Here is a 27921-nt window from a genome sequence, read left to right as displayed (position 1 = left end):
GAATGGCATTACTTTTTTAAGACCTTTTTAAGACCAACTAAAGAAAATTTAAGAAAATTTAAGGAAAACAAATCAAAGGGAAACAAGCAATATGTTCTCTAAGTACAGTTCGAGTTTTACTTTCACTTTCAAATTAGCACCAATTCAACGTCTAGCAATTGTTTGTTTTTAGTCCGTTTGAGTATTCCCTCTTTTCTTGCTTTCCTTCGGTAAAAGCACCGTGCACATTTTAGTTTCTCTTTCAAATTAGCGGCAATTCGGCGTCAAGCAATTGTTTGTTTTTAGTTCGTTTGAGTTTTCCCTCTTTTCTTCACTTTCCTTCGGTTTTAAGTAGCTTGTAAAAGAGTTGTGCTTATTTTACTTTCTCTTTTAAATTAGTGGTATTAATGTAACTTAACGAACTTTTAGTAACAAACAGAAATTACGCGTTCACTTCACTTCAAAATGAAACACATGAGGAAACAATCCCTCACAAAAATTAATGCCATGATCATATGAATTTAAGACTTGCTGCTCTGATTTAAGACCTTTTCAAGGCCCTAATTCACGGAAAAGCGATTTAGGATTTTTTTAAGACCTTTTTTTAAAACCTTGTTTAAACTCTTTGATCACAAGAAAATAGGTCAATAACTATTAAGCTCATAAAAATCAGCTCTAATGCAACAGACGTTTTATAATAATTATTATAATGAAACATTTTGTATTGATACAAACTGTGTATACGTCTGGTTACATACAAACTACAATGGAAATTGTTACACTAGAAACAAGATTTGACTTAATGATTAAAAAGTAAATCTAAACAATCTAAATCTAAAACTGAAAATGTTTAACCACCAATGACACTGTAATACTTTCAGTTGGTCTTGTTTTCTATGAATATATTTATTAATTTATAACCACCTACACAGTGACTATGAGCAGAGGTGCAACAACTCAAATATAGATCTGGATCAGCATTCTGGTTTAAGAGGTTAAATAGTTATTATAGGCATGATCACAGAAATTAAGCACTCAAATCTTCCAGCAAATAGAAGCCTGAAGATCTTATAGCAACTAGTGGTGCTAAAGAGTGTGGGCGTTGCTTTGACCATGTGCTGATCCGCCAAATGGAGTGAGAAAAACATCGTAACTAATACTCACTGTTCCAGGTTAAGTTTGTTGAAAATCTCCACAGTACTTTCCAACACTTTATCCACATAGTCCACACGCTCAGGATAGCACTTCATAGCCAGATTAATGAGAGACACTTGGAGCGAAACAACATCTTCAGATGGCATGTCCTGACGAGACTGACAAGAAAAAAAAAAAGATGGCAACAATAAACATTGAAATTTGATATGGTGGTTTTACGAAGTCACTCAATATTTCAATAAAGGCACTGTATGATATTATACCTGTATGACAGTTGCCACTTGCTGTGAGAAAATATCAAATAGCTTGATTTCAGCAGGGATTCCAGGTCCATCTTCTCTGTGAGCAAACAAGGCCAATCTGTGGGATGAGACCACAATCAAATAAGACTCAATATACAGAGGCCCCAAAACAAGTACATTTAAGTACTGAGTAATATTTATAAACTACATGTACTTTCAATATAGTTATTGTTAGAAAACAGGATTTAGTTTTAGGGCTAATTACATGCAATTATGCATAATTTATTGTTATTACTATAGTAAGTACACGTAATGTCCAACAAAGACGCTGTAAAATAAACTGTTAACATTTCTTCACATTATATAAACCATGTGGCATTTAAAAAAAAAAAAAAAAAGATAGAGTACACAAACAACAGATCTCTGTTGGAGTGGAACAGTAATTAAATGGATCATCAAGCCACCTGTCAATAAGAGCAATGATGATGTTCTTGACGTTCACGTTTTGGTGCAGCTCGGCACATGAGCGAAGAAACGGGTTCAGCGTCTGCAGGTGGAACTCATCCGGAAAGACCTGCAGAAAAAGAAAGTGCAGACAAAATTGTGAGGCCACTAACTATAACATGCCCACACCTACTAAATAATTGGGAAAAAAGGGGAGCATGTTAAAAGGCACACTCCTACAGTCAAGTTCAACAGGATGATGAGTGGTGCTGGGATATTTCTGTACCTGTATGATGCACTCCATGAGGTATTCCTGTGCTAGAGAGTCTCTACAGTTCACCACCTGCTCCAAGATCCCAGACAACACGATCTGCGGGGAGTCAGCACATATTTATCACATGCCTCGTTAGCACTGCCAAATCCTTTTGCAAACAAGATAACTGCAAATCACAGCACAATTCTGCAATTTTCTGCCTGCAGTATATGCTGCTTTAAAACCACTATATGTTAAACAGTTGCATGGAGTATACTATAAACTACAGTTTGGGGTTGATTTTAAAATGTTTAAATGGTTTTTTTTTATGCTCTTTGCACGCTCGCTTTGTAAACACTGGATCGATACTTCCACCTACGTCACCCATGACCTTTCCAACATGATTACGTAATGCGTAAAGTCGAGCTAGTGCAAGACAAACATATTTTTTTAGAAAATGACTGATCGTTTTGCTAGATAAAACCCTTATTCATCGTGTAGTGTCCTCGGAAGGTGGAGGTGAACTAATCCTTTAAAATGAGTCTTGAGTGTCACATGATCCTCCAGAAATCATTCTAATGTACTGATGTGGTGTATCAGTGTTAAAAACAATTAAACCGCATAATATTTTTGTGGAAAATGTGATACTTTTTTCTTTTATAAACAGTTCAAATGAACAGCATTTTTCCAGAATAGAATTTTTTGCGACATTATAAATGTCTTTACTATCATATTTGATGAATTCTTCACTAATGGCTCAATGAGAATTGCTGTTTTATGGACAATTCAATTTATTTATTTATTTATTGTGTTATAGCTACATTTTCCCAAATCTGACTCTTGTGGTTATAAAAAATTGAAAGTGCGCATTTAAAATAAACATGACCAAGCTACACGAGTCTCTAAGCAGTTTGCCAGAAGCATAAATTACAGAATTTTGATTTGGCCGTATAAAGCTAAAAATGTTCATTTACCTCTGGTTAAAAAGCAATAAAGTACATCAGAAAAGCTGCCCTGCAGGCACAGGGTTATGCATATGTATGGGTGCTTGAATTTAAAAATCAAATGAGAACATATTGAGCCTGTCACATTGTTAATTCATGAACGTGAACATGGAGTGCTTTAACAAACAGCTTTCAAAGGACTATCAAAAGATGCTGTAACCTCTTACGCAGTTGTCGTTCCATCAATGGCTCTTTTACCCAGTGATTTATGCTAAGTGCTAGCTTGAGGTTCCCACAAATAAACAGGTAATCAAGGTCAAATCTAATTTCAATGCAACCTTTAAACCCTAACAGAGTTTTATGAGCTTTGGAGAAAGATCATGTATCTGAAACCAAAATGCACCTGTTTGTACTTTTCCACATTGACACCTTCCAGCTGGCTGAGTCGGACCAGATTGGTTCCTACGAGGATACGCAGCTCTTGCCTCTCCTTCTCCCGCTTTTCTCTGTCCCTACTGTGTCCCTGATGCTGCATGCGCACCCACAGTTTATTCATCTCGGCAAAATTCAGCAGTACAAAGTCAATGGAGTCATTAATGTCCCCGGTCATCTCTTCCCTAAATCAAACAGGAGAACACATCGGTAGTCATTCAATCTTTAGCAGATAATGAGATTTTGTAGTGATTCATTTTGTCAAAAGCTGTATAAGTGCTGCCTAAGCACCGAACGTGGGAAAATAGGCCTTTTCTAGCAATGAATTAAATTGTATTTTAGCACATTGGATTATCCTACGGCATCATTTAAATTGCTCAGTGTGAGTCACAACACTCTTCAGCTACTTAAGGTGCAATCACAACCATTAGATACGGAGTGTCATACTCAGCCTGCTCTCCATCGTCAGGCAGGATGTTGCGCGTACACTGCAGCAGGTAGTTCCTGAGGAACAAGCCCCGGAGTGGATGCTGCACACCACGACACATTTCCACCAGGTCCTTTAGTATGTCTTTGCGGGATTGGGGGAAAGAGCGGACATACACCACTCCGACGGTTATCAACAGGTACCTGAGAAGCCAAAGAGAGCCAAGTTAATGAGGGATATGACTCAATGACCACAAAAAAGTGGAAAAACAAAGGCACTACATAACTGCAGTACTTGAATTCAGATCAGAGAACTTCAAAGCAAATAATACCGAGCCTCATAATAAAATGATGGATGTACTTAAAGCATGAACCCCAGAAGATGAGTGTTTTACACTGCATTTATATTTTGCAATACAAGCAATGCATGTGGAAGTGAAATAAAGGACATCTGCCAGGCTTAATGCAAGTTCCTCAGTAACAGGCACAAAAACAACATTTTCTAGTCCATGAGCCTGACTGATTTTTGAGGATTTGAGTAGTTTATTTAGCTACATTTTGGTCTTTGAATTCTTTGTGTAGACTGATTACCATTTGGATGTAGTAAGTTTATAATAATTCTGAAACAAACATATTTAGAGGAATGAAATCTAAGACATTTTAATACAAAATTGCAAAAAATAGTAATACCACATCAGTACATTCAGAAGAACTGAATAAATCATGATTAAGGCTGGGAGAGTTGTTTTTTTTTTTTTTTAAATCCTGATACATTTTTAGCATTTCCTTTTGATGACTTTCAGTATTGGCTCATATGGCTCAGACGGATGATTAAGCCATTACCAAACCACAGCTGCTGCGGTACGTTAGAAACGTTCAATACAGGAAATAAAAAAAATGTTATATAACATAAAGGTTGTTCCATATCTGACTTCATATTGACTTATATTAATTAACATGTAACATGTTCATTTGCATGAACAGACCTATTGAAATAAAAGTAATCAGGACTTCCATTGCTACATTTCAGAGGGTGAGCACTTTCCACTGAACTGATTCACTAGCATAATGATGACTTTCCAGATCATTTACAATGAAATGATTCACCAGAATAAATACCTCTTCAGCACTGCATATTAAACCTAGGACAGATTAGTAGAGTGTTTGATTATCCCCACAGATTTAAAATAGCACACAAGCATTAAAAACACCATATGAATGGGCTACACTGCTAATTGGACTCCAAAATCTGAATCAGAAGCATATACCATAACATGGCACATGCTTAAAAATTGATTATTGATTCTCATGCCCAGTCGACAAAAACAAGCTCTGAATGACAATGACAAAGTGCTACTGATAACATTTAATTACACACATTTACCTCAGGGACAAATTAACGTGGCAGTGTGTGAGTCTCCTGTCCTTTCAGCAATGAATTCAAGACCCCAAAAACATTTCAGACCTTCAATGTTATGTTATTGTTATTTCAGTGCTCTGCAGTACAACCATTTCAGTGTCACTTTCATCAATGACTGACAGCTTTTAATGCTTTTTGAGGGAGTTTGTAAATGTGATGTTGATTTAATACAACAGTTCAATAAACAAGAAGTTAATTTTAAGTGACTTACATTGTCTGACTAAAACGGTATTGCCTGATTTTGCTCCGTTTCTTTGACAAAAATAGTTTGAACAAGTCGCAAACATGCCGCTGCGAATCTCCATTCAAACACTTTGTTTATAAATGAACGTGCGTTTTTAAACAAATCTAGTGAGTCAATCATTCGATTTCCCATTCATAAAGACAGTCACTTGCTTTATTCCTGAATAAAACAGTCGTTTGAACGAATCAAATGAATGAATGATTCAGTAAGTTATTTAAATCATTTAATATTTCTGTATTCCAAATTTTAGATTTAAAACATTTATCTCAGCATGAATTTATGAATTCGATTGCACTCATGCCACCTCTGAGCCTCATTAAACATCTGAAAATACACTTACAAGACACTTTTGTGTTCTTCTGTGCCACCTCTGTAGTTAATTAATTTTGTTAAGACTGATTTCACTTGATGGTAGCTTATTATTATTCTACTTGTTCTTATTCTGTTGTTTTATTAGAAATTTTAAAATATAATTTTTCAAAAATTTGACATAAAAGATGACATACTTTTAATCAAATTAGAAAAATCCCATTACAAAGCTAAAAACAAAATTCTCCTGTAAATCACTTTAAGGAGTCAAATATCACCTCATAACGGGAAGGCTAATTTTGGATCCGGTTTTTTTATTATTGATTAGAAGGTGCTCCTGAAATTTTGACTGTGCTCCTAAATTTTTGAAGTTAGGAGCACAAGTGCTCCTAAAAAGAAGAGTAACCATTTTAATACTGCAACCCATATAGAAAGACAGCAACTGAAACGAGAGGAGGCAAAGACGCAGTATGAGCTGCTCAGAAGAAAGTTACCCGCTAAATCACAGTTCCTTCAATGAGAGGCGTGGGCAGAAATGATAGCGGGCACAATGCCATGAAAGCACTGCAGTTGAGTCAGAGAATCGGAGTGCACATTTCACTGAATGTGAGTGGGGGCGCCTTGTGTCGCCCCAGAGGACACTGCTGATGCCAGGCTCCCCAGTGATGGCCAACTCCTGATAACCATTTTATAATTTCTGGCAATCATTAAAAAGCATACTCAAAGGAGTAACCCAAAAATCACTTTAATTTCTGTATAAAAGGGGAGTTTTAATGCAGTAGAAAAACTGTTGGGGGCTGTACTTACTTTCTAGTTTCACATAAGCACTGCTTGTTTATGCCTTACTTTTTCTTCAAACAGACGTGTTCCATCAATCTGTTTTAGCACACACCTCATTAAATATGAGCAGGCAGCATCTGTGCCAACAGCCTTGTGGGCTGTGCACGACATATATAGTGCCGTTGTGCTACTGGCGTCCCGAGTTCGAACCCCCCACTTCCCTTTCTGTCATCTCCATACTGTCCTATAAAAATGAAAGCAAAAATGCCAAATGTAAATCTTAAAAAAGGGTGAGCAGGCAATGGAGGAGCTCCAAAAAAAAAAAAATCAAACATCGTTCTAACTGTGCTCTCACTCTACTCTCATTTCTTTCTCTCCCAATCCACACTGCTCAAACTTAATCGATGCTAATTTACAATTCTCCCTAACTTTAAGACTGATTTATGGAAAGCCAATATACAACAAATCACAAAAGTGAAATTGTTTCAGTACTCAGAGTGCCAGATTTACTAAACAGGGCAGATGAGGCTGCAATCCCATAAAAGCACAGATAAGAGTAGAAAGTTCTGCGGGTGATTAAATTAAGGAACACAAACAACCAGCTTCCATTTCCACAATGACCAAAGCAATGTCTCAAGAGCAATGCAAATTAGCAACTCTCACAACCCTGTCATGCAGAAAATGGGTTAAGACTTATGCTTTTTGAGGCCTCAAATAATGGCACAAATACCAGTAAAGTAACAAAGTAAACTTTAATAAATCAAATTGCATGACAGAGAAGAAAACAAGATGCTGTGCAATGCCAAATTGTGGAAAAACACAGTCTTTGCATTGCAGTCTTTGTCTTTCTTCGGATCCCAACATTAGGAAAGAGTGGATGAACTTTATTTTTAATGAAGATCAAGACTGTGTCAGTAAGAACTTGATCCTTTGTTCCCTTCATTTTACTGTGGATTTGATTACAAACAAGGCACAAATCAAACCAGGATTTTCAGAAAGATTAAAACTAAAAGACAATGCTGTGCTGATAATATTGGATCTGACAGTAATGTCACACCACACAACTGTTTTGAATATGTGGTCATCTATAACCATCTATAAAGGTTGCAGGCTGTCAAACATACACAACAGTTAGCCAATCATAGCAGTGGGCATTTACTTTACAATCCTAGTCTACAATCCGACACGCCTATTCAAACAGAGCATTCTGATGAGGGGGAACAGGACAGAAAACAACCTATTACTATAAGTGGACCTCAGAGAACAGTAAAAAAAATAATAAAAAGGCAGTTCACGACCCCTTTAAATACTCTTCTCCCATATATTTTTTGTTAGAAAGGGAAATTCCTACCATGCAATAAGCTCAGATGCAAATATGCTCACACCTTTTCATGCTTAATTTTTTTCATCGCATGTCTTTAGTAAATCCTGACAGTTGTTTTAACTTCCAAAAGAGGATTTGTGCTGGTGCAGGCTGTTAGTAAATCTGGCTCATTATCCATAGTATCGATAAACCGATACCAGCTGCGTTTCCCACTCTGTTCTCTCCAACAGCGGGTTGACTAACACCACAGTTTGTATTTTAATTAAATGTGACCCTGGACCACAAAACCAATCATAAGGGTAATTTTTTTGAAATTGAGATTTATGAAGTATCTGAATAAATAAGCTTTCCATTGATGTATATATTGTTAGGATAGGACAATATTTGTCTGAGACACTAGTGAAATCTGAGATGCTATTTGAAAATCTGGAATCTGAGGGTGCAAAAAAAAAAAATCTAAATATTGAGAAAATCACCTTTAAAGTTGTCCAAATGAAGTTCTTAGTAATGCATATTACTAATCAAAAATTCAGTTTTGATATATTTATGGTAGGAAATTTACAAAATATCTTCATGGAACATGATCTTTACTTATGCTTATATGCTAATGATTTTTGGCATAAAAGAAAACAATTTTGAGCCATACAATGTAATGTTGGCTATTGCTACAAATATACCCATGCCACTGGTTTTGTGGTCCAGGGCCACAAATAAGTACATAGTTCATTGCACTGCATGTTTCACAATGAAGCGTTTAGCAGCTTACACAGTGTCTACACCAGACGTGAGTGGTGCATACAAAATACAGCAGAACCCATTATAATCAGTGATGCTGTCTACACTGGACACGGTTCGGCACGGCGCGGCGCAACATGACAAATCCCTGACAGTAAGCTGCTGCTGCGTTCTATTTATGACGTGCTTATACAAAGTTCAAACGATTTGCAACGGTCACTTTGTCGCATCCAGTGTATACAGACTTTACCTATTGCGGCGCACCGTGACACAACTCGGAATAAGCAACTTTGAAAATAAAATACTGATACGATGCCACGTTGTGCGGCTTTTGGTTGTAAATTTCAGTTGGAGGGCAACAAGAGAAGGGATGTAAGTCTTCACTGCTTTCCTAGCAATAAGACAAGGAGAAAAGAATGGGAAGATGCCTGTGGACGAATAAAACTTCCTAAACACCCGTGTCTTTGTTCTCTCCACTTTGGCCCTGATGCCTTTGAGGCTTTTGGTAGAGCACAACTACAAAGGATGTAAACATGCTGATGCTTGTCATGACACCGTAGGAAAAACTGAAGGATTTTTTTTTGAACGGATCTAACTTAATATCCAGGGATGTTTAGGCTCTTTGTGGGAGAAATTGTTGATATGGCATTTGGTTTAAGTCTACGCTTATATCCACTGCCTCAGTACTTTATTTTCTGTTGTGTAGCTCACCGAGTGCAACCATTTATGTAATCAAAATAATGGTGCCCCTAATGATCCAAAATATGTATATAACGACGTGGATTTTTAAAATAACAGAAATACTTCAAGGGTTTTTAAACATATTTCAGGAAGAGACCTCATTTACGTTATATTAAGCCATACAAGTCTTAATACCCAGGGTTCCCTTTAGGAATTTGTGTGGTTGCATTATTATTATTATTATTATATAATCCACATCAGAGCTATTGGGACTGAAGAATCTCAGATAACTCAGATAGCTTCAGTTGATACAAGAAAATACTTTGATTAAAGCTTTTGAAACTATGTTATGATGCCATGATGGTGACTAAAATATTATGATATTATAGCATAATGAATATTTTTTCCTTTTCACTGAATGAATCGGTATCCTATGTAATAAGAACACAAATTTTGTCCAAGGCACGTTCACTCTAAATGAAAATTGATGCTGTGTAATAGAATGAATGGAGTGAGTTAAGATGTTAGATAAAGTATTGACTTGCTACAAAGTCAACAACTGAAGGCACTGAATAAACAGCTGGTGGTACGATCAGACTAGCTAAAAGAAAGTGAGAAAGAGAGAATGAAAAAAATCTGCAGGAGAAATACATGAGCAAGAATATTAAACAGTGGGTGCCAGCCTACTTGTGAAATTCTGGATCTTAACAAGATCACCAAACGGACGCAGACTGCTCTATTGGCAATTTTATTTGATAGTCACAGTGTTTGCAAATGTGACTAGAACGGTAACATCTAGAAAATGTCTTATTGCAGTTACAGTATTTGGGGCGATTTTCTGAGATACTCACAGTCTAGGGATGATGTTCCCTGCATACTGAACAAGCTCATAGAGGTCAGCGACCTTGCGGCCTTTGGCGAACTCATCTGTCAAATAGACCTCCAGGTAATGCAGCTCATCTGAGATGGCCATATCTACAAAAAGAATTGAATACGATAAATAAAAGAAATCTCTACAGATGACATGTATAGCAGCTGTACATGTATAACAGCATAGTACACTGTTCTTTAACACTAAAGAAAATACTTAATGTTGAGAGTGCAAATGATTTCTAATCTATTTAAACACAATGCAATGGAAACACATACAGAGTTCGTAGTAGCTCTTGGGAGAAAGCATAGAAGTCCTCAACTCCCCCAACATATTTGAGGCATGTTTCAGTGCATCCATCAACTTGTTCTTGTCCTGGATGAAGGACATAAATGTTCATAAACAGTAAGGGTGCAGCTTTTACACTGCAATGTAACTTTTTTTATCGTTAAAAGCAAGAAGCATCAGACTGCTGTGTAACAGTGTTTTGGAAACTGTAAACTTTCATGAATTTAACTCACCAGACAGCGCTTCATTTGAAATGACTGAACCTTGACTGCCTGCACAGCTTCATCCAGCAGCTTCTCCTGCTCATCCTGGGGCGACTGCTGTGTGGTAGGCTGGAAGAAACGGGTGCAGTCAAACAATCAAACTAGAAACTAGTGTCAAAAACTTTTAAATTGTTTAAAAAAAAACTGTAATTTTGACTAAGTAACTGAGTAATTTCGTTCAACATCAACATTAATTTCAACATGTCCAAACAGTAAAAAGTTTGGATACAAAATTATTACCATATTACCTACATTTTAATAACATGTACTGGCTCATAAAAGCAATCATCTGCACTACTGTTTAAAAACAAGCAATGATCAGTGCCGATTAGTTTTCGTGAATCAAAATGTGTAGGAAAAGCGTGTTTCTTATGTTGAATTTAAGCCTGTCCAGGTTAAAGCAATAATAACACATTAATGCACAACCATTAACATGGGTTCTATTTGGCCCCATGAATCATTTGTAGTTCAAGGAAAGAGTTGCCATGTCCTGTAAATTTTATCACAACCTTCAATCAATAAACAATGATTTGACGGTCTTAAAGGAGAAGTTTACTGCCAGAACAAACATTTACAGATAATTTACTTACCTTCCTGTCATGCAAGGTGTTCATATCTTTCTTTCTTCAGTCGTAAAAGATTACATTTTTGAGGAAAACATTTCAGAATTTCTCTTCTTGTAATGGACTTATATGGTGTCCGCAAGTTTGAACTTCCAAAATACAGTTTAAATGCAGCTTCAAAGAGCTCTAAACAATCACCAAAAGGGTCTTATCTAGAGAAACAACCTGTTATTTTCTAAAAAAAAAAAAAAAAAAAAAATTAAAATTAGAATGTATACTTTTTAACCTCAAATGCTCATCTTGTCTAGCTCTGTCATGTGCATGCATAGTCTGTGTACCTCTGGTTCAGTACAGTTAGGGTATGTCGAAAAACTCCCATCTCATTTTCTCCTCCAACTTCAAAATTGTCCTACATTGCTGCAGAAGTACCGACCCCGGTGTTTACAAAATGAACGTGCAAAGAAGGTCAAACGCCCTCTACAAAAAAGGTAAAACAGCAGTGTTGGACGATTTTGATGTTGGAGGAGAAAATGAGTGCAAATTGCAGAGCTAGACAAGATGAGCATTTGAGGTTAAAAAGTATATAAACCGTAAATATTTTTTTAGAAAATAACCAATCGTTTTGCTAGATAAGACCCTTCTTCCATCGGCTGGGATTGTTTAGAGCATATTAAAGCTGCATTTAAACTGCATTTTGGAAGTTCAAACTCGGGGGCACCATAAAAATCCACTATATGGAGAACATTGCTAAAAAGTTTTTCTCCAAAAACAGAATTTCTTTACAACTGATGAAAGAAAGAAATTAACATCTTGGATGACATCTTGGGGTGAGTAAATTATCTGTAAATGTTTGTTCAGGAAGTGAACTTCTCCTTTAAATGTGGTGTGACAGAATGCTGTGTAGCTGCTTTAGTTCAAGTGGCAGCATGAGAGTCTTTTCCACTTTAATACAAGTTGTAGCACAAAATAAACATGAATGAAAATCAGAAGGTACACAGGAAGATACAGTAAACTTACTGAAATCTATCACTCAATTAGTATTTCAAACAAAAAGAAAGACATTACATAAAACAGCTTGTGAACAATGCCACTTAGCGCTGCATTTACCTCAGGAAAGTTATCCACTGTTCAAATTTAGTTAGTTGACTATATTAAAACAAACAAAAAAAAAAACACTTAAGCTTAATTACTGTTAATTACATATGCATGTTTGAATAAATCTGGGATGAAGACCATTTTTTATAAGAACGACCTTATGTGCAATTTAATTGTTTTTATTTTAATATGATTATCATATCTGAAAATTAACAGCATTGAATATAATAGTGCTATTGTTTATTTTAACCTCTAATGTACCAAATGAGAGGGTTCCCTGGATAGTTTACAACATTAGTTTTATTTTTTATTATTAGTATTATTTTTTCCTTAAAACGGACATTGGAGGCAAAATTCACTTTTACATGGTGTGTGCATATAATTGTGTTTTAGCAGTGTGTGGATTAGTGTTGTCAAAAGACCCGGTACTTCGGTACCAAGTCGGTACTAAAAAAAATTAAATGTTACGGTACCAGGTTTTCTTAAGTACCGGTGGTACCGAGCACCCGGTCAACCCGGTTCTTGCTGCGCTATGCGAAAAGTGCCCAGTTGCGTCTTCTTCATAAAAGCACAGAGACACGGCGACCGGCGGTGCTGCTGATGCGGCTGCTCTGAATCCGCTTGTTGAAAAGAAAGGAGGAAGGAGCCTCGTGTGGAAATATTTTGTATTTGCGACTGATGACAAGGGCAACATCATAGATCATCAGAACCCCATCTGCAAACGGTGTTATCGAAGTTCTTTCTCAAAAGGAGGAAATACATCGAACTTAATAAAACACCTCAAAGACCGACACCAAGATTTAATGAAAGTTCAAGCAGGTAAGTTTTAATTTAATTTTATATTTAGAGCTTCTGTTATAAAAATTATACGTTAAATAAACATCGCCATTTGCTTAGTTAATCGTTAGCATAAGCGCGGCTAATGCTAACGCGAGAATTAGAATAAACTTCTTTATTAAGTGTTTAATGCTCCTATAGCGTTTATTAAAAAAAAAAAAAGGACATGATAGTGTACTATTTTTACACACCTGAGGCTTTTAAATGACCCGTGTAGCTAAAATATGTGTGTTAGAGAACAAATGTACAAATGTATGGTTAATGCCTTAAAATCGGTCCATCAGAAAAGCAGTTCTAGGCTATAAAATATAGTTTGCGCAGTTTGATTAAATAAAAGTACAGTCAAATACAGTCCAGTATAGTTTGGTAAAAGATACTATTCATTAACATGACTTAATATATTATCTAACATAAATTTACAGTGAGTGAACATTAATAATGTGTGTGAATGTTGTTTTATACAAACATTTGATGGTTCATGTTTGTTCATTGTGCGTGAAATAATGTCAACAGATACAACTTTTAATTTAAAATAAATTATGAATACATTTTGAAATTAAGAAGAATAATTGCTATGTAACACTTGTTTATTAAGTCATGTTAAATGTTATCTTTTTGTAAAGTGTTTTTAATACTACAGTTTCCGTCTGTGTAACATTGATATCTTACACTCAGTATAAGTAATCTTATCTAACTTTGTTATAAAAAGCTGAGGTTTGTTATTTACTGAAAAGTTATATATAAAGTTCTGTTTAGCTGGTGTCAATCTAATATTGCATTTAGTCAGACTCAGCCCATTGTTTTACTGAAGTATATTATATTTTCCTTTTACAGCTGCAGGCTGAAGAAGACCACGAACCAAACTCCTAAGCAGACAATGGTTCCAGATGCTTTTGAGCAGCAGAAGTACGACAAAAAGGCAAGAAAACTGAACCGAGCTGTTGCTGAATTCATATGTATGGATTAAGTGCCAGTTTATACAGTGAAAAATGGGGATTCCAGCAAATGCTTCATCACCTCAGCTCAAAATACCAGCTTCCAAGTCAAAACTTTGTTTTATTTTTGTTTGTTATAAATAAAAATAGTGTGTTGTTCAATTCATGTTTTTGTGTTTTGATTTGGTACCGAAATTGGTACCGAGAGCCGTGGATTTTCACTGGTATTGGTACCGAATACTGAAATTTTGGTACCGTGACAACACTAGTGTGGATCTATCTCAAAAACCTTACTTTGGATTACTCATTAAATATTCAATTTATTTATTATTTATTTATCTATTTTTGGCTTTCATCACCATTTATGTTTGCCCTTCTTCAGGTAAAAAAAATTAGCAAAAGTCAAAAGTTAGCCAGAATGACCCTGTAGTCTTAAGTGTCACATGATTTTTCAGAAATCATCTTCTATGCTGATTTGGTACTCAAGAAACATTTAATATTATCATCATCGAAAATAGAACATTATATTAATATTATCATCAAATGAAGAATAGAACATTCAAAAGAGCAGCGATGTTGAAATAGAAATGTCACAGTCTGTCACTATCAATTTAATGCATCCTTGCTGAATTCTGGGGGAAAAAAAATATTAAATCACAAACTTTTGAGTAGTAGTAAACACGTATAAAAGACACTTTTCCTTGAACATATACACTGCTTTTCAAAAGTTTAATTTTAAGTGCTGTAGTTCAGAGGTGCTCAACACTGTTCCTGGAGATCTACCTTCCTGCAGAGTTTAGTTCCAACCCTGATTAAACACACCTGAACCAATTAATTAGGACCTGAAGGAGCACTTGATAATTACATGCAGGTATGTTTGATCAGGGTTGGAACTAAACTGTGCAGGAAGGTAGTTCTCCAGGAACAGGGTTGTGCACCCCTGCTGTAGTTGGTCACCATTTCTTTTATAAATGTTTTTTGCCATGTTTAATAAAATGTTTGCCTATTTTAGAAATAGGAAGGCACAAAACCACTGTGCATAGCTGTAAATGAATTGCAAAATTATTGTTTAGAAACGAAATACAGGGAAGTATAACACTACAGCTAGAGAGTCATGTGACATTCCCAAACATTTTTGCAATAAAAGTTATGAAAGTATAACTTTAAGAACTAAAACAGTGGCCCTATATAAATCTGATGATGTGCGTAATAAATGTATGCAATCACGAGTTTATCAGTGATTACATAGTAGCTACATAACTGAAGTGTCAGTGATCTGCAGGCTGTGGTGGGGGGTGACAGACGTAATGACAATCTACGACCACCCCTCCCAAACGACCCATTCTTACTGTAAGTACCAGACAGTTACACTTAACATGAATAACAATTCAAAAGTGTTATGAACAACGGTAAACATGACAGATTAAGGGCTGCCTTAAACTGAATGAATGAACCCGTGACCAAGCACCGCTAACATTATGCATATTTAAAACACTGCCATTATTCAAATACATGCAATGCACATGTAAGCAAAAAACCTCCACATAAACTTATCGTAGATATATGATAACAATAAATTAAAATACCAATATGATCACTACTGTGAAGAAATAACAAGGCTAATGCTAACAGGATTAGCAGTTTAAATAAGCTCATTTTGCACAAAACTTGTGGATTGTAATGACAGCGAAACACAACGGCTGCAAGTTTACTACACCTGCAGGCCAAATGATAAACCGCTTGTAGAATAAATCAAGACAGAGGGAATAAACGAGAATAATTAAGTGTACGTAGGCCTCCGCATCTCAAACGCTAATGCTAACGGCTATCTTCACAAACGCAAAACAGTCTGTCAAGAGATCTCAGAGCCCCTCTGACACTATCACTGCTATGATCAATTTAACGGCGCATATAAAGCATCCAGCATAGTCTATGCATGCGATGATCGCTTATATCTTACCATGATTATTAGGTATGTTAGAGGAAACACTGGATGACCCCCCTGTGAATGTGTCGTGTCATGTGACTGCCGCTGCTGCTGTTCCGCCTCATGACGAGCACTACCCACACACAGCACAACAAGCCCTGAGAGCTGGGGTATTCACTTGTAAACGCTGTAGAAACAATATTACAAAAATAAAAGTGATTTATTTACAATACAATTATTGGCTGGGTTGTGTCATTATATCGTCCTAATTGTCTAACAATTAAAAAAAAGGTGTAATGAAAAAAGTTTCTCTGATCAACGTTTAACATTGTATACGTCACTTGGTCTTATATAGTATAATTTGACGAATACTCAAAAGTAGTTGAGGTTTATATGTATTTGACTCGAACTACGTTGTCCACGCCCATTTCTCGATCCACCAATGGAAGGCCCGAACGTTTATTTCGGGTGTGACACGTGTTCGTTTTCGCGCGAAATCAGTCTGTCTGTGCAAATTGTGCTGTAAGGATTCCTGTGTCGCGGTTGCAGAAAACGTCCGAACAACTTTACAAATGGATAAAGAGTTATTTCGTAAGCTTGCTTCGAAGATTGGGATAACAGCTGTTAAAGTATTGAGGTAAGTGTTCCACTGTAGAGTGACTAGTCGCTTGTTTCGAGAGAGTGCGATGAATGTAAATATAAGAACACAATTAATTCTGATCATTTGTTTTCAGTCAAGCAGAGGAATACATGCGACTGTCCCAAGTGAAATGTGTTGGACTGGGTTCTGTTACAGCCACCAGCAAGGCCATTATTTGCCTTGAGTTGGCAGCGACTTCAATGAAATTTCCTCTAGACAAGGCAAGATCCAGTTCCCATACTGCATTGTGATGTGTAGCATATGTATACATGTATAGACATACATACACACACATTTGGGTATGTTCTGTAGTTTTGTAATATCATATGTATGTAATATTTGAATGTACATCGAATCAAACACTATCATAACATCTTAGCTGATAATTCAGCGTACAGTATACAAAACATCCCACGTTTCTGCCGTGACAGCACATTTTTGTTAGTGACAGTAATGTTTTGGTAGTGACCACATCACATTACAGATTTTTAACCCACATACTAAAACGCTACTAAACATACTAAAATACTACAAATTTGCATAACTTGCATAATTTATTTTCCCCAAATAAAAAATCATGTGTTCCCTTTTGTCACTACCAAAACAATGATGACATGTGGAGAGTAGAGACAATTATATGGGATAACACCCAAAAAGATGTCATTACCAAAATTCATGGACTGTTTCGGTAGTGACAATTTTAGATGCTTTTAAACCTAGCTTCACTTTTAAAAAAAATTAAGATATTTTTAAAAACAACAATGGAATAAAATGCAAAATTTATATTATATGATTTTATTAAGTTGAAATTTAGGGGTTAGGGTTTGGGACAGCCACCTCCCAACTGCATGTACTAAATGATGATGTTATATATATTGTTTATTGATATTTTAAATATTATGGTGTATTTCAATGATGATAAAAACACAAAGTATCTTAGTAAACATCTAAGATTTTAATACTTAATTGCTTTTTAAATGTGTTTTTTGGTTGTGGGACTGCACCAATTCTGTGGAATAGCCCATAAACAAAACAGTATGTATATGTAAATAATATGAAAACACTTCTTGTCGTCATTTAGACAAAATTACAGCCTGGTTGGCAATTAATAAAATGTTTTGCTGTTAATGTGTCACATATGTGACCTTGGACCACAAAACCAGTCATGAGTAACACAGGCTTTGCAGTAGCCAACACAACATTGTATGAGTCAAAATGATCCATTTTTCTTTTACGCCAAAAAAATTACGATATTAAGTAAAGATCATGTTCCATTAAGATATTTTGTAAATTACCTACCATAAATATTTTAAAACTTAATATTTGATTAGAAATATGCATTGCTAAAAACTTCATTTGGCCAATTTTAAAGGCGATTTTTCTCAACATTTTGATTTTGTTGCACCATCAGGTTCCACATTTACAAATAGTTGTATCTCAACCAAATATTGTCCTATCATAACTTAGATAACACACATCTGCAAGATGTCTGTTAAAGATCACTTGATCTGGAAAGCATCTGCTGTGTACAAACACCTGACAGACGTTTGTAAGATGTCGGTTTTACATACATTGTAAATCATAAACATCTTAAAAACATCTAATAGACATCTATTTGACAGCTGATAGGAAACATCCTATAGATGTATTGCAGATGAGCAAACACTGTATTAAAAAAAAAAAAAAAAAAATACATATTGCAGATGTCAAATGGACGTCTCCATGATGTGTGTGTGTGTGTGTGTGTGTGTGTTATGAGGGAACAAAACATACATCAATAAAAAGCTTGCTTATTCAGTTTTCAGATTATGTATATATGTCAGTTTGAAAAAAATGACCCTTATGATTGGTTTTGTGGTCCAGGGTCACATATCTCATATTTAGTATGAAGAATGCTTGCCAACAAACTGACCTTTGCAAATGAAATATTGGGCAAAATAGTTTGGTGTGGCGTAAACCAAGACATCTGTAATGTGAAAAATTGATAAAGTACTTTTCACACAATAACCATTGAATGTTTTACACAATATGTTGTACACATTAACATATGTAATAAATATGTGTACATATGTACATATTTTCTTGCAATAATTGAATTTAAACTTTCTGCTGGATAGGAGTATGCCATCAAACTGTCTGGACTGAGTCCTAAGGTTTACTCCAGTAATCTGAAGTCTATGGAGTGCATGCTGGGCCTGCAGTCAAACCTGGGTCTCAGAGATCTTGCAGTGCAGTATGGGTGTTTGGAAGCGGTTAAAGTGGCCTCTCAGATCCTTCAGCGGTGAGTCTTCACATTGCATCAGTGCAGTCAAGATTCATACAATGATTTGATTTAAACTTCAATGTATTTTGTTTAAGGTATGAGATCAGTTTGCCCGCAGCTCAGCAGCAAGACCTTGACCTATCAAAGCCTCTCTTTACCACAGCTGCTCTGTATGCCGCATGCAAGTGAGTATAGATTGCTGGAATGAAATTTTAATCTAATCAAATAATAAATAGTTCAAAAATACTTGATGGTGGATGATTGGGTTTGACAATTGTATAGTAATTTTGTTTGGGAGCTCAATTGCCTCTTGAACCTCATTAAGCTCTTCACAGTGCCACTGTGGTCAAAGTACAAGTACTTTGATATCAGAGTATGAGAAGTGTATTGAGAACAGATTAATTTGGATCTTAAATTACATTTGAAAAGGTCAAATCTTGGATTGGCCATAAACTAGATGTTAAATCTACTCTCATTTGTTCTCTTTCCACACTTATACTACCAGTCAAACGTTATTAAACTAAAAATTTTTAATGTTTTTTTTTAGTTTTGTTGTCCCATCAGTTCACCAAGCCTGCATTAATTTGATCCAAAGTACAGCAAAAACAGTAACATTTAGAAATATTTTTACTATTTAAAATAACTGTTTTCTATTTGAATATATTTTCAAATGTAATTTATTCATGTGATTTTTTTTTTTTTTTTTTTTTTTTTTTTTTTTTTTTTTTAAAGCTGAATTTTTAGCATCATTACTTCAGTCACATGATTCCTCAGAAATTATTCTAATATTCCGACTTGCTGCTCAAAAAACATTTATTATTATTGTTGAAAACAACAGAGTAGAATTTTTTTTCAGGTTTCTTTTTTTTTAAGGAATAGAAAGTTCAGAATAACAGGGTTTTTCTGAAATAGAGATCTTTTGTAACATTATAGATGTTTATCTTCACTTTTGAGCAATTTAAAGCAATATTGATATTGTGTATATATATATATATATATATATATATATTATATTATATTATATTATATTATATTATATTATATTATTATTATATATTATATTATTATTATTATTATTATTATTATTATTATACATGTTTCTTGAACAGCAAATCAGAATATTGTAATGATTTCGAAGGGATCATGTGACGCTGAAGACTGCAGTAATGATGCTGAAAATTTAGCTTTGATCACAGGAATAAATTACATTTTTAAAATATATTCAAATATAGAGCCGGTCTTTTAAATAGTACAAATATTTCATAATATTACTGCTTTTGCTTTATTTTAGATCAAATGCAGGCTTTTTGAGCAGAAGAGACTTCTTAAAAAAAACATTAGAAATCTTACTCTTCCTAAATCTTCAAAAACTTTTCACTGGTAGTGTATAACTAGGTTATCTGCATATTAGACTCCATGAAAGTTAGTGTTTGCATAAGAAACGCCACTATCTAAACGTATAAGACTCCCCAAATTTAAACCTGCTGGACTATTGTTATTCATCCAAACTCTATTATTGTACAATAATAAACAACTCAAGCTCCCAGACGAGTCAAAAAGATTTTATGCATGTCAACAAGCCACTAAGCCATCTCTAAATCTAAACTGCACCTGGTTTATCAGTTACTGAAGATGAAAAAATAAATTGGTTCTGTCTTTCCTATTTGAAGGTGCATGAAAATCAGAACTGACAGGAAATTAGCCTCTTCATCTGGAGCAAAGAAGGGCATCTTTGATCGGCTGTGCGCACAGTTTCAGAAATTCGGACAGGAGATCTGCAGTGAGTGTGGCTCCTTCAAACAAAAGCTTTTTGGAAAATGACACATTTACTAATTAAAGTGAATAAAGACACAAAGGCGTTTTTGTAGGAGATTTTGGTCTGACTTTCATGTTTAACAAAGAAGTTGTAATTGAAGGTGCACAACTTTTAATCTTTTTTTTTCATTAAAGAAGTATTACTTCAAAGAGATATGTCATAAAGAAACACATTTCACTGGTTACCATGGCCACAGACATCACAATTAGACAATGTATTTTTTTTTTTTGTGTAGTTCAACATCAAAGAGCAGCATGTTTCTTCTCAAGTAGTCATTGAAGTTGTGATATTAAGCAGTCTGATTCATTCTGATATCTCCCTGTACCCTTAGATGAGGCTTCATCTATGGAGAAACCAGTTAAAACTGTTCAAAAGAGGCAGAAGACAATCACTGAAATGCTAGAAACACAAGAAGATGGTAAGAAAGCAGTAAATAATAATTGTAAATTATTATTCCTCCCATTAGCTGCCCTTATGTACAGCGTATGAACTTTCTGTTCTTAAAGAAGTCCAAGATGTTCATGTCTTTCTTTCTTCAGTCGTAAAGAAATGGTTTCTTGAGGAAAACATTTAAGGATTTCTCTCCATATAATGGACTTCTGTGGTGCCTGTGAGTTTGAACTTCCAAAATGTAGTTTAAATGCAGCTTCAAAGGGCTTTAATCGACCCCAGCCGAGGAATAAGGGTCTTATCTAGCGAAATGATCAGTTATTTATTTTTTTTAATTTGCAGTATCTATACTTTATAACCTCAAACTCTCATCTTGTCTAGCTCTGCGTGAACTCTGTGTATTCTGGTATGTCTCAAATCTCCCATCTCATTTTCTACTCCAAAATGGTCCTACATTGCTGTTTTTACTTTTTTTGTAAAGGGTGTTTGATCTTTGCACTTTCATTTTGTAAACACTGGGTCGGTGCTTCTGCTGCGATGTAGGACAATTATGAAGTTTGATTATGAAAATGAGATGGGTGTTTTCTGACCTACACTGTTTTAAAAAAAAAAAAAAAAAAAAATTGAGTCAGCTTAAAATCATTTGTTACCCTTCTGCCTTAAAATTTTAAGTTCAGTCAACTAAAATAAGTTTAGTCAACTTGAAATGTTAAGTTGTACTAAATAACAACTTAAATATTTGTGTTTGCTAAACTTAACAGATGGGTAGGTAACCCAGCTGCCTTCAAATTTTAAGTTGATTCAACTCAAAAAGTTGTCACTTAGTATAATTTAACATTTCAAGTTGAATAAACTTTGAGTTGACTGAACTTTAAAATTAAGGCAGGTTACACATTATTGTAAGTTGACTCAACATTGTTTTTTTTACAGTGTACCCAAATCTCTCTCTCTCTCTCTCCCTCTCTCTCTCTCTCTCTCTCACACACACACACACATATATATGTATATATGTGTATATGTGTGTGTGTGTATATATATATATATAATGGAATTGAACTTCTCCTTTAAGAATCTTTTCATGCTGTGGATTTTTTTTTTTTTTATTCTTTTTTTTTTCTGTCAGTAATAAGACTAATAATTAGTATTTCTAGATATAATATTTGATGAATGTTTGATGATAAAAGTAATTGTCTTTTCCAGATGAAAATCTTTCAACGTCCCCTAAGCGAGAGCGGGTTGAGAAGACTGAGGAGGAAGAGACACAAAATTATGAAGAGTGGAAAAGAAAAATCCTTGAAAATGCATTAAAAGCCCAGACGGTAGATTCTTGAACTCTGTAAGGTTTTACGTTTCCAATTTATTTGATTATGGTTCTGCATAATGTCAACAGGCCCTTACTTTGAGTTGCATTTAATACTCTGTTACCAAGAGAAGTTGTCTGCCCCCTTCTGGCTTCTTGTGTAAATTAGTTTCATTCACATACAGACACTTTCAGGGGAATTAAGGCAGGTTTTATTATCCTTTTGTTTTATTGCCATTTCACAGTGCAAATATGGTTACTATTTTATATGACAGATTTAATATCATTGCAAATTAAGTTCCTTATTTAGATGCATTTTCAAACTGCTGGGTTTTATAATGGTTCATTTAGTTTGTGTTAATGTTTGAATTGTGGTGTTTAATCCATCATGATTTGGATAAATTGATTTGAAAAATCTCATAGGAAGTTTATAATGCATGCAAGATCATCAGGATGGTTGTATCCATTTGTTTCAATAAGAAATGGTTTATCTGCTTCCAGTTTGGTTTATTTTATGAATAAACTGTGTATTCTTGACACAATGTAATTTTCTGTTTCTCATGTTTTTTAATGTCTTGATTAAACACTAATTTTCCACAGGCAATTGTGACGATCTGTGTTTTGCTAAAAAAAATACCCAGTGCAATGAATTTTATATAAGCACACTCTATGAACTATGACAGAGAAATAGCAAAACAGAACTGCCCTATAATTCTGTGCAAATTTCTGTGTGCTTGTATGCCAGTTGCCACACCAGGCACAGAACCACCTTTGTGCATTTATTTGCGGCTATGCTATTACCATATGAATGTGTGCAACCACACAAAATGCAAATAAATTCTTCGAAAGCATTTCAAGGCACAATATTAACATTCAAGTATTCCAAAGTTTTTAAATGCAAATTTCTGATTTATAAATAAATACATACCATACCAGCTGAGTCTCTTATTCAGATTTCGATTCCAGTTTTAATCAACATGCTAAACAAAATATAGGGTGAAAACAGTTTCTACATCAAACTTCATGCTATGTTTTACTAAAATAAAATACTGAAACATGAAAATGAAAACACTTTGTTTTAAAATACTAATATAAGGCAGTAGTGCCTAAGAAAGACGCCTTCATAGAAGGGACAAAAGCTTTTTCATGTGGTTCAAAAGCACACCCTGCAATCCATGCCGTACACTCCTGGTGTGAAAGCATGATAAAGAAGTGTAAATTAAATGCTATGGTGTTCCAAACAAGGTACATTAACAAAATGTGACACTTTTTAACAAGAAACTTTTATCCTGGCTATAAACAAAGCAACAACATATTTAACACTTTCTAAAAAGCCATTTCTAATCTTCAGACAACAACTTCGTTTTCTAGTGTGCGACGTAACGTTGTGACGTCCTCTTAAGCTACTGACACTCTCCTCCAGGTTAATAGCTAATTCGGAGTGCTAACTGATCTGCTCTGCTGAAACCTCTTCAACCTGTTTGCTGCAGCAACCGCATAGAAATGTTTCTGTAAAAACATAAGAAACATAAGTTACCATAAGAACAGGATCATATGTTATGCTGGTATATGTGGTACAATTTTGCATTACCATATGTTCTAAATCCATTTAGAATCAAACACATGCACTGACTCGTGATTTCATACCTTCCACTGACGGTGAGCGGCAAGGTAACGGTGAAGCCTCATCTGAGACTTTAGCCGCACTTTGTACATCTTGGCCTTGTCCTCCAGGTTATTTAGCCAACTGTGCTTCATGCAGCCTGATGCACTCATTCGGCTGCTACCATAGAGACCACACACACACACACACACACACATACATATTAGGATCTTAAAAACATCCGGTGCTCAAAGAAACAAACAGTTCCATAAGATGCAGAAAACAGTTCACACCCTTCTGTGTAATGACTATGAATCATACGGTCACTTTATTTGACATTTTTATATTTAGTGTTTAGATTAAAACATCCGTCTCATTTCAGAGGCTGTCCTGTCCAGAGGTGGCATTTGTCAGCCATATATAGATGACGTCTCATTTAAGAAAAGTGATTCTAAAATTGACTGTTACTTGTGAAAGTAAATATTTATATAAATATATTTATTTGCAAGTGTAATGGTTTCTTCTCTTAAAGGGGACATTGGATGCTCATTTTCCACAAGTTGATATGATTCTTTAGGGTCTTCATGAAATGTCTGCAAAATACTTTGGATAAAACTCTTCAATGGTTGTGTAAAACAACACCCTTTTTTCACAGTGACCCGTTTCGATGCATGTCTCTTTAAATGATAATGAGCTACTGATCACTTCACCCCTTCTACCATTTTTTGTGTATTCTGTGGCACATTACCATTAAAAACAAAACTATGGGCCAGTTTTACTAAATTAGCACAAGAGCGCAATTCCAAAACAGCGCAGACGGGTGTGGAAATTTCCGTGGGTGATTTACTAACGTCGCGCAAATTAAAGAACACAGACGCAACATATAAGTTACATATTGACCAACCCAATATACTAAGCACAGCGCAAATTAGCATACTTGCAAAGAAAAGAAATAAAGAAGCCACAGTACGTTGAAAGGAACCAGAGGTCAAAAAATTATGAGTTTTAAGAAGTTTTGATAGACCTGGTATTGCGTGACTCCCCTGATAGCACACGTACATCGTGGAGACGTGACGTCTATTTTTGACGTCTGCTTTTACATCTGCAAGACGTATTTTTTTAGAGTGTTTGCTCACCTGCAATACGTCTGTAGGACGTTTCCTATGAGATGTCTTATTCTTATGAGATGTCTTTAAGACGTTTATGATCTAGAATGTATGTAAAACTGACATCTTACAGACGTCTGTCAGATGTTTGTACACAGCAGATACTTTCCAGATCAATCAATCTTTTACAGACATCTTGCAGACGTACATGTGCTATCAGAGCCCTAGCTGAGGGCTTCCAAGTCGTCTTTTATTTCATGAAGCAAATTAAAAATAACATGGCTTGCTAAAAGATATGTTGGGACAATGTGTTCTTCTGGCATTTAAAATAAATTAATATGGAAAAAAATCTCTTCTACCACGCACTCTCTGTTCTCTGCAGTGCCTCCTCCTAACAACAATTGCAGCCATTTTAAGTGCAAAACAGTTTAAGATATGCTTTTTTGGACATTAAATAATGGCGTATTTTATACTCCCACAATAATTGATTGACATGAGCGTCTTACCTCAGACCCGCTTAAATCAGCTGTAACAGTCCGACCTCCATTGTTTCGATGCTGGTGCAGGGATGTAAATTAGACAAGAATATCTCTGATTGAGCGATTGAGGTGTTGTGTTGCTGGATGTAATAATGTTAATAATAGTGTTCGTCATTTACTCCCGACATCGGAGCCGCTGAAGATGCAGTAGATTACGTTTGTTTCTGAAGGGAATGCGCCTCCCGATCTACATATATCCGTCTATGTTCGCGTGAATCATTCGTGATACAGCTTCACTTACAGCAGAAGTGAGTATTTTTTAGTTTTTTTTTTAATGAATCTTTGCGATCGCCTTTACTAATAATGTGCTAGTTAACAAGTTTAGCAGCTAAATGCGACTAAAGTAAACAGGCTCGTCTCTCCACAGAGAGAAGAGAGGGGCGGGGCGAGCAGAGCTCATTAACATTTAAAGCAACCTCAACCAGAACAGGACGATTTTTGCAGAACTGATTTTGGCAAGGTAAAAAAGGTGTTATTTACACAACCATTGAGAAATTTTAACCAAAGCATGTTATAGACTTTTCATTAAGACCCTAAAGAATCATATCAACTTGTGGAAAATGGGCATCCGATGACCCCTTTAAATATACATACTCATCTGTGCACCAATAAAATGTGCAATACTTTTAATACCAAATTATATGTAACATCTAATTAATTTAACTTCTTAACACTCTGGACAGTTTTCCTCAAAATCTTAGTTTGGGGGCATGTGAGTTTGTAAACATGATGAATAATGGGATATGCTTAGCCTCAAATGCCTCTATTAGCTGCACACTTAATTCCTGCCGCATGCCCTTGTTCTCAAGACCGCAAGTGTAGGTATTGGGAAAGTCTCTGTGCTAAGTTAGGCTAACCGTGCTAACATTCGGCTAACGTAGCCAAAAGACAGGCATTTTTATTTGAGTGAGAGGAACAGATGGTGTCCTGAAAATGACTGAAAGATATGTCTGATCATCACGACTACACAAGTGCATTTTTACCAGTAAGAAAGATGTAATCCAGCTGATTATACTACATTATCATCATGCCAATAACCCATTAGTATTCATTGGCTGAAAGCATGAATGTACAAGGGTGATATGAATCACACGGCATGTGTGGGGGGCTGTGATGAGGTCATTAGACAACATTGTCACCACAGATAAAGAGAAGGGAGGAAGGCCAGGGTGGGTGTCATGCTGCGTCTAAATGCACCTTGTCAAAGCACACTGGATCATTAACTATCTCTTTTACTGCGTAGACCGTGGTAAGATGGTGGGCAAAAGACAATGTGCCCTCTCATGGCCACCTGCTGTGCCAGCCTGCTATTATCTCATGCCAGCTGAGCAGTACAGCCCTTGTGTGGGAGAGGTTAGCTAAGACAGTGCAACACGAGGGTGAGCTCCAAATGCTGTAAAACGCACCGGGCCATGCTACGTCACCGGCCAATTATATGTAATTTGTGCCATTTTTTGGTATACAGCACCGCATTTCGAGAGGTTTCAGTTTTGATGTCAGGATGCATTAAGGGAACCTGAGCAGGTCAAAGTGGGGCAATGATGGAAGAGAAAAGTGAGGCTCTTAAAGCCGAGACAGGTGGCCAGACAAGAGGGGAAATAATAGAAGACAGGCTATGCGAGTGTGACTTTAAGGTTTTGCATTAGTGGAATAATGATGGATGGATGAATACCATTTGGCAGACACAAGAAGGCTGGAAATGAAGTCTTTGGCTTCTTCTGACACATTCTCAAATGCCTCTGCATCAAATTCCCAGTTGGTGTGCAGAATGTTGTTCATTGTTTCTGTGTCGTTGTCACCCATGAATGGAGAAAGGCCGCTTAGACTGAAAAAAAAGAAATTATAAAGGGAGTGAACAACCTGGAAATCTATTCACCCTTAGTTTTAAGCTTATCAAAGTTGACATGAAAAAGGTGCACTTATACCTCTGATATTTTATTTTTGGCTTTTGTGATTAATCAGTTGTGTTTCTATTTTTTTCCCCATTTGTATGCTTTGGGTAGAATCACCAGTTTAATGAATAAAAATTGATACTTAAATGGTTAGTTCACCCAAAAATGAAAATTCTGTCATTATTTACTCACTTTCATGTCGTTCCAAACCTGTAAGACCTTTGT

At 35.6% G+C, this 27921-nt stretch overlaps 3 protein-coding genes across 4 annotated transcripts in view; 1 reads left to right on the top strand and 2 right to left on the bottom strand.

The window, feature by feature from the left end:
- vps35 (VPS35 retromer complex component) overlaps positions 1-16575 on the bottom strand; it is a 40402-nt gene extending 23827 nt beyond the window's left edge. The window contains exons 1-11 of the mRNA XM_051113677.1: positions 16561-16575; positions 16181-16312; positions 10761-10859; positions 10518-10614; positions 10220-10343; positions 3897-4079; positions 3421-3634; positions 2107-2190; positions 1841-1950; positions 1398-1494; positions 1144-1292 (exon numbers count right to left, since the gene is read on the bottom strand). Coding sequence (XP_050969634.1) covers positions 1144-1292; positions 1398-1494; positions 1841-1950; positions 2107-2190; positions 3421-3634; positions 3897-4079; positions 10220-10343; positions 10518-10614; positions 10761-10859; positions 16181-16312; positions 16561-16575 — 1304 coding nt within the window. The remainder of the gene's footprint in view (positions 1-1143; positions 1293-1397; positions 1495-1840; positions 1951-2106; positions 2191-3420; positions 3635-3896; positions 4080-10219; positions 10344-10517; positions 10615-10760; positions 10860-16180; positions 16313-16560) is intronic.
- Positions 16576-16627: 52 nt separating this feature from the next.
- orc6 (origin recognition complex, subunit 6) lies at positions 16628-23072 on the top strand. Its single transcript, XM_051115798.1, has 7 exons — positions 16628-16784; positions 16882-17008; positions 18905-19068; positions 19146-19235; positions 20721-20830; positions 21198-21284; positions 22457-23072. Exons 1-7 carry the CDS (start codon positions 16720-16722, stop codon positions 22585-22587), a joined length of 774 nt encoding a protein of 257 aa, XP_050971755.1. The 5' UTR covers positions 16628-16719; the 3' UTR covers positions 22588-23072.
- A 418-nt stretch (positions 23073-23490) lies between these two features.
- Positions 23491-27921, bottom strand: part of mylk3 (myosin light chain kinase 3) — a 28134-nt gene continuing 23703 nt past the window's right edge. The window contains exons 11-13 of one of the 2 annotated variants that reach the window (XM_051115795.1): positions 27477-27629; positions 24204-24339; positions 23491-24065 (exon numbers count right to left, since the gene is read on the bottom strand). In XM_051115795.1, the coding sequence (XP_050971752.1) occupies positions 23988-24065; positions 24204-24339; positions 27477-27629 (367 nt within the window). In that variant the 3' untranslated portion in view covers positions 23491-23987. The remainder of the gene's footprint in view (positions 24066-24203; positions 24340-27476; positions 27630-27921) is intronic. The other variant, XM_051115797.1, reaches the window with a different exon arrangement.

This window comes from Labeo rohita, chromosome 7 (genome assembly GCF_022985175.1).
Source record: "Labeo rohita strain BAU-BD-2019 chromosome 7, IGBB_LRoh.1.0, whole genome shotgun sequence".
NCBI classification, from domain to species: Eukaryota; Metazoa; Chordata; class Actinopteri; order Cypriniformes; family Cyprinidae; genus Labeo; species Labeo rohita.
The sequence above is the reverse complement of the archived record's forward strand: the minus strand, read 5'-3'. Positions and strand labels throughout refer to the sequence as shown.